We start from the raw sequence: 8,312 nt of genomic DNA, 5'->3' as shown, positions 1-8,312 counted from the left end.
ATTCAAATCACCATTTCACAAATCTCAAGACAAGGAGAAAGGCAAAGAAAATCTCATGGGGAAAACACAACAAAACTCAGAATTCATATATATAATTAAAGTCATATAAACTACAACAAGTAAATAACTTATCTCTAATTTCTCCCCAAGAAAACTCCTCGAAGTTCCTCTGAATCTCTTCCTTTCTTTACAGCACACAGAATTCCTCTTCGAAGCAGCAAAGAGGAAGAAATCTCTCACTTTCCCTCCACTCTTACAATATCTCGAAGAATTCCTCACAATTTAAACTCTGTACACTTTTTCACATTTCAATTCGGAGCCTCTCCTCCTCTCGGACCTTTCTAACATCCAGGACCTCTCTAATTTTCGGTCAAAATCTTCTTTGAAAGTTGTGGATGAGTTTTCCCAAGAGTTGACTAAGCATCCCTTCAAAATTTATCCTTATCCACGACCTGATTGAACATAACTGAGGTATTTTGAAAATTTATCCACCCACTAAATGCCCTTGGTGGCCTTTCCTTCCCCCTCTATTTAAACTCACCCTCCATGGCTAAATAATGGGAGCTTGAATTTCCATGGGGAGAATCTGTCAAATTGCTTCCAGAGATTCCATAAAACCTCTTGAGTTCAATCCAACCATCCTTAGGCACTCAAATCCACTGCTTGACCTCAATTTTGGAGCTCAATCCTTAGGTCGAAACCTGACATCCCCAAATACTTAACCAAATTCAAATTAATTGCACTCACACCATCCCTACAGTGAGAGAGGAAGACCCCCATAGAAGCCCCATCACCAGACCAATTTAGGGTGGACTTTGATCAACACCCCAAACCGACCTTGGTTGAAATCATACCTAGGCATTTCACCATGGCTTGAGGCTTCATCTAAGAGTTCTTTGGACTCAGGGCAAGCTTTTGGAAGCACCCAATCGAAGCCACACCTCTTGGGAAAATGAATTGAAATGTAACTCTAGACCAAACTTCATTTGATTCTCCATGTTCATAGAGTTGATTTAAGGGTCAATTAACTGTATAGATATGTTCTCCTAGTGAAGACGAGTCTATAAGAATGAACCACACTTAATTTGGTTGAGTATCGAGAAAGATATTAAGCCTAGAAGTTGGACGGTTCTCAGGCTAGAGCTTTGAAGAGAATGATGGAGCGCCGTCAAATCAAGCATGTATTGGACAGACGGCTGTGTTGGCACCGGATGAAAGAATGGAAAGCGAACCACGGGCCGAGTCAGCGTTGAAGTGGATGGCGGTGACGAACTAGGAGACGCCTCGTGGAGCTTCGGAGATGCCTAGGATGAGGTGGCGCCTCGCTGGATGAGTAGAAAACCCATAACTTTGTGTAGAAAAATAACAAAAATAAAATAAAATTACCATCTTACTCAGTGAACAGAGGAGAACAATGTGGAAATGTTTTCATGTTCATTTGATGCATGTGTAATTTTTAATTAATTAAACAGTATTTTTCTTATTTTGATTCCTCATTTGCATAGATATATCACCATAGTATGGGACCATAGAGCTTTTGATGACTCTTTTGTTAGACGTCTCCCCCGATTTTTCTAAGGTCAAGGGGCATCTCTAACTAGAGATATATAATTTTCAAGTTAATGACCCTTATTTTGGTATAAAAATCATATTAATAAAAATACTCATAAAAAATACAAAACTTGCTTTGATAGGTTCAATGTAGCTAGAGGATCCTAGGAAAAGATAAACTTGATTTAACTCATTAAAAATAACCCTAATTATCACTAATCCTAAAAATGAAAAGAAAAGAAAATTAGATATAAAATTAATTTGCAGTAATTCTAAATATAAATGATATGGAAATCATTCTCCACTATAATTTATAATTAGAGGAGCTCCCCATAAAAATTACAAGTCAATTGAAGTTAATTTGTCCACTCAAATGGATTAATTAAGTAAAATCACATTTTTGGCACTAAAATAATTATAATAATTAAAATACAACTCAAAAAATTACCAAATTTATTTTGGGAGCTCCTCATGACTAGAGAAATCTAAGAAAAATAAAATTTGAACTAAAATAAACACTTCATTTTTTATCTTTTTTTTAGCATTTAAATAATTAAAAAATAGTTAAAAATCATAAAAATTGCAAAATAGTTAAAAATCACAGAATTGTAAAAATACACTAAAATATCACATTTGGCTTCCTGATCACTTGGGACCAATTAAAATAATTTTCCTAATTTTCTAAGTCAAGATATTGATTTTAAAAGCTTAAAAATGATTTTTTTATAATTTCTCACTAAAATAATTTTAATAATTAAAATATAAATCACAAAAATCTGAAATTTACTTCTCTGGGTTCCCTGGACTCATAGAGATTCAATAAAAATATAAAACTTAATTTTTCGCTTAAATATTATTTTATATTTAATTAATGCTCAAAACTAACAAATACTTTTAATAATTAAATTAAACATCTTAAAATCATGAAAATTGGTCCAAGTGGTCCTATAACCAAGGTGAACTTACAATAGTTTTTTTAAGGACAGAAGTTTTATTTTGATTGAGTTATTAAATTTTCATTAAAAATCCTTATTTTTGCATTAAAAATAATTATAAAATTAAATAAATTCAGGAAAATTACATTTTCTCCTCTGATGTTTTAATTAACCCAAGAGTGAGGTGATATAAGACTTTCAAGTCATTTAAGTCTAATTTAATGAATCATTGACTTATCCTATCACTAAATTACTGAGGACGTTACGAGAAAAGTAATTCATAAACGAGAAGCATAGTAATTAATAGAATAATAATGTTGCATGTATAAACAAAATATATACAGTAAAGTACAATAAAAGAGAAACTGCAGCAAAAAGAAAGTGGTAGTATGTACTTGTTGCCTTTGATGACATTTCGGGAAAAGTAATTCGCAAACATATGTTTCATATGTAAAAATAGGTAGTAATAAAAGAAATATCAGAGCTGGGTATAATAGTTTAAGCTAGGGGTGAGGCTCAGACTCAGAACCTGTGGCCCTACAATTCTTGAGAGACTTTTGTAGGTAACCATCAGCATCTGTGCTTATAAAGTTCAGCCTTGGGTAAATGCTATCAGCAAGACAATTAGAGGAGAATAACTCCAAACCCAGTTAATGTGACTAACAAGTGGACCCGTGAAAAGTAACACTCATAATTCTTAATTTGTCAGGCGTATAAATAAAGTTAAATTCATACTTAGCAGGAAAAAAATATTAGTTTCACGAGAAAAAATATTAGTTATATTATATATGCATTTTTATAAATCAGATGGTCCACGAGTCAGTCGCATTGTTGAGCTAGAATTACTAACAGTCTAGGAAAGCAAGGGCAGTTTGTCACCAAGTTTTGGCAAATATTAGTGTTGATCCTGCACTCTCACGAAGTCATTGGATCAGGAGAAGTACTACTCTATTATCCCATTTCTTAGCACTAGATGTCTTTCGCATAATCACCTATATTCCTCAATACGTCCAATCCTACAGGCCAATTCGATAATTCATATAAATATATCAACAATTCAAATATTTGCATTCGTAAAAAGAAAAAGAATATGAGAATGGCATCCTAATAACATCTTCTAGGAGAGTACCCAAGTACTACACATGTAAATATAAAAAATTATGTATGAGATACGTAAACACAAAAGGATCATTTGTTGCATGTGCAAATTTACCATTAAAGAATAAATGAAAGTGTCTCATTAAGATCTATGGCCTAAAGATAACAAATTTCATCATCAAACAATAAGAAATTATTTTCCATTTATTTTCAGACTTGTACTGTATATAGGCAGATTTTCAACCCAGGTTCAAACTCACAAGTTACAAACTCTAGTTAGGGTTTCAACTAGCGTAAGGTTGCCCATCTAACACCGTAATCAGGAAAAGATTAATCAATAAAAGAAACAGATAAGAGCAACAAAAGACTGTGCAAGCAAGGTGAGCCAGTATGATCATTCTGTATATGTCAAGCTCCTTGAGTTTTTTTTATTTATTTATTGATTTGAAAGATTTACAAATACACTACTCAATTCCTATGTGTTTATATATCTAGCACCTAAACTTCAATTTATATGTATTTGCCACCGTATCTATGTATGAGAAAGTATATTTTACCTTTTTAGGAATTGAACAAATGAAAAAAAAAAAAATTTGTGATATGAAAGATATAGGTGGCATAAATGAAAACAGAAATTTTAGGTGTTAGATATGTAAATACATATGAATTGAATGGTATGTACGTGAATATGAAACTTTTGGTGTGAAATATTTAAATATATAAGAATTGTGTATTCGGTATGTAAATTTTCCAAGTGGCATAGTCCTCTATCTATAGATATAGATTTCAACACAAACTTCACAGCTATTTTAAATCAAGCTTTCACAAACACAATGGACTTGCAAATACATGCACGGCTATAAGAACCGGAATAATATACTTCAAGGTTTGTTCAAGCATGGCTCAAGCAGCATTCCTTAATAAATTTTATAAGTCTTTTTTTTATTTTTTTTATTTTTTATATGCACAGAGCACCATTTTATCAAATCCTCGTCATAACTGATTAGAACCACAAACTTTCATAATCCCCTTCTAAATCAAGTCTATTACCTAAAATAATTTAATATATGTATTTATGTTTGTCTTAATTTCGGTTGGAATATATGTATGTATTTCGGTAGGACGAAATACATTTCATCCAAAAAAAAAACATACATTAAATAGTCAGTTTAATTAGATTTTTATTTTTAGAAAATAGTATCCTATTAATTCTTGAAAATGAAATCCAATTTGAAGAAACAAAGAAATCGAAAACCTGATTTCATATTTTTAGAATGTTTCCAAACATAAAAGATAATTTATTTAATTTTTGTATTAAATCAGATTCCCTCAAGATTTACTTTCCAAATATATACTAGTAGAAAGATTAAATAGATCTATTAAAGAAAAGGAACAATCTCGTTATGGCTCATCGACTAAGTCTATTAAGCCCGTAGTTCTTAGATTTAATCCTATAGAAAAGAACCTGAAAGTACCTAAGATGGAGCTTCAGTCATCGACGCTGCTGCTGGAATCTGTTGAGCAGAAAGATATCTCCTTGAAAATTCGAACCAAACTCCACCGATCGGAAAAGAATGCTTCTTCTTCTTTGGGTTGCAATGGGCAATGATTGCACTGAGTGTGAGATGTCTTTTTCCTCCACAAAAGCCTTGTTTGGACACTTAAGAATTCATCGAAAAAGTAACAGAGGAGTCGGAAAGCGCTCTCTTTTACGTTTGGGGCAAGCAAAGAAAGGCGAAGATGTCTTAGCAGCATGCATTCTCATGGAGATGAGACAGTCGAAGTCTAAAACTGCCATCGACGACGCAAAGCTGAGCCAACTTAGATGGGTTTGTGCCAAGATAGAGAGGGAGAGGAGGAAGAAGATGAAGGAAACGGTGTCAAAGCACTCCGATAACAATTTGGGCATAACTTGTCGGATGGTCTCACTCACACCATCGGTGCTGGCCTTACGTGAGCACAACGTCGACCAACACATGACGAGTAATAGCAATGAAGGAGTGAAAATCCTGGCACAAGTTGGGGCTATGGAAGTTGAGATGCATCAGTGTGATAAGTGTGATAAAAGCTTCAGCTCTGGGCAGGCATTGGGTGGGCACAAACGTGCGCATTATACTGGCCCTCCGCTGTGCCGCCCGGGGAGAGATGGGAGCTTGTCGGCTGTAGCGGTGGCTGAGAGAGTGCTGGTTCACCACATCGATCTTAATTAGCTAGCAAAAGTCTTCTCTTGTTTGTCCCTTGTGTGTTTCTATTCAATGAGAGTTACCCGATGACTTTCTTATGAATGTGTAAAATAAATAAAGAGTTGTTTTCTTCATTTTTTTTTCTCTCTCAAATCAAATGTGTTTGTTGTTCGAGGATTCACAACATGAAAAAAATAACGTCGGAATCATTAACGGCTCAGATGGTCAGATGAACCCCAAAAAAGGAATTATCCCAATAAAAAGATTAAAATTGTAATTAAAAAGCAAGCATGTTAGTTTTGATGATATTTATATGATTTACTAATAATTTAATTAAAATACATTTTTGTATTGCATTATCTAGTAAAATAATTAAATTTATAAATTAAATTGTTTTGACAACCTATAAGAGGAATGCTTTCATTTGGTTAGTTTAGAGATTCATAATTGAAAATTATTATGAAAATTCTAAAAAATCTCAGCAAAACTAATTTTTATAATTTTTAATTTTTATAATTTTTACAAAATATTTTAAAAAATATCAGCACAATAACAAACTTTTTCTGAATTAAATTGAGTGCTAATTAGGATTTATTTATTAATATTAAATAGTTAAATAAACCGAACCTAGCAATAAATAAAATAATTTACTTGATCAAAATGACTTAGTTGAGCTCTTAAAAGTATAGTTGAAAAACAATTTTATGGTTTTTTATTTTATTAGTCAAAGCAGAAATTTTGACAACTGAAAGCCAATATGCATGTGATCTCATAAATTCAATTTCATAAAGACAATTAAATGCCTTACAAACAATTAAGATTTAAATGCATCAATATGAATCACAATATCAATTTGTCAGTATATGTCCATTACAAAATCTCTTAATGACACAATATTCTTTATATGAGGGAGGCCTAGAGCTTTGTTCGATGATAAATCTTACAACAACTGTCAATGATTATCATCTCCTGACTATCATTTTCACATTCAACAAAAAAACATCAATATTTATCATTATTAATAAATTCAAAGCATGTCCTTAACAATAATACTGAAGATCGTCATTGTTAAAAAAATTAATAAATGTTCTTACCAACAATCTTGACATATATCATTCCCAAATAAGGTTTATGCATGCTATTAACCACAATAATGATGTTGACCATTGGTTAACATCGATGTATGCATATAACTAATAGATATGCTAGTGCATGCCACAAAGAAGCTGTTTTTTTTACATATATGTAATTCTTTCTTAGAGAGAAATTTTATTTTAAAAAGGGATTGAAGTATTTATGGATGATTTTTCAGTGTTTGGAACTTCATTTGACTCATGTTTAGAACATTTATCAAAAGTTCTTAAGCGTTTTGACGAAACAAATTTAGTCCTTAATTAGGAAAAATGCTGATTTATGGTAGCATCAGGAATTGTTTTAGGACATCAAATATCAGAAAATGGTGAGGAAGAAGATCCTGCTAAAATTTAAGTGATCGCTAATTTACCTTATCCAACAAATGTAAGCAAAATTAGGAGTTTTTTAGGACATGTTAGATTCTACAGACGATATATTAAAGACTTTTCAAAAATTGCTAAGCCTTTATGCCATTTACTAAAGAAAGATGTAATTTTCAATTTTAGCGAAGAGCGCCTAAAAGCTTTTGAGTTATTAAAAGAAAAATTAGTCACTGTACCAATTATAGTTTCACCATATTAGGGAAAACCTTTTGAATTGATGTGTGATGCTATTGATTATGCTATTGGAGACGTTTTAGGACAAAGAAAAGATAAAATTTTTAAAGAAATTTACTATGCTAGTAAAACTCTTAATGAAACCCAAATTAATTATACAACAACTAAAAAAGAGTTATTAGCAATATTATATTCCTTTGATAAATTTAGATCATATTTAATTGGAACTCATTGTGTAATGCATACATATCATTCTGCTATTAAGTACTTAATGAAAAAGAAGGATGCTAAACCAAGACTTATAAGATGGATTCTTCTTTTACAAGAATTTCAATTTGAAATAGTAGATAGGGAAGGAACTGAAAATCAAATTGCTGATCATTTGTCCAAACTTGAGTTAGAAAACCACTTTGTTTTAAAAAAGAAATTAATGAACATTTTCCAGACGAAAAATTGTTCAGTATTAATGAGTGGCGTGTTTCGTGGTATACTGACTGTGTGAACTTTCTTGTTAATGATAATATACCCTATGGAATGACATACCAACAAAAGAGGAAATTTATTTTTGAAGCTAAAACTTATTTTTTGGATGACCCATTTTTATATAAACAAGGAAATGATCTTATTATTTGAAGATGTGTACCTTTAGAAGAGACTTATGAAATTATCCAAAAATGTCATAATTCTGATTTTTGGGGACATTTTGGTGTTGATAAAACAACATACAAAATTTTACAATCCGGATTCTATTGGCCTACTATTTTTAGAGATGTTAATGCTTATATCAAAACTTATGATAGATGTCAACGAGTAGGCAATATTTCTAGAAGAAATGAGATGCCCCTCAATTATAT

General features: G+C 31.7%; 1 protein-coding gene across 1 annotated transcript; it reads left to right on the top strand.

Moving 5' to 3' along the window:
- The first annotated feature begins 5,182 nt into the window (after nucleotides 1–5,182).
- On the top strand, nucleotides 5,183–5,794 carry LOC110038518 (zinc finger protein ZAT3-like). Its single transcript, XM_020743382.1, has one exon. The coding sequence runs from the start codon at nucleotides 5,183–5,185 to the stop codon at nucleotides 5,792–5,794; it is 612 nt and encodes a 203-aa protein (XP_020599041.1).
- The last annotated feature ends 2,518 nt before the right edge of the window (nucleotides 5,795–8,312 follow it).

This window comes from Phalaenopsis equestris, unplaced genomic scaffold (assembly GCF_001263595.1).
Source record: "Phalaenopsis equestris unplaced genomic scaffold, ASM126359v1 Scaffold233014, whole genome shotgun sequence".
Taxonomy (NCBI): Eukaryota; Viridiplantae; Streptophyta; class Magnoliopsida; order Asparagales; family Orchidaceae; genus Phalaenopsis; species Phalaenopsis equestris.
This window is presented reverse-complemented; position numbering and strand designations above follow the sequence as displayed.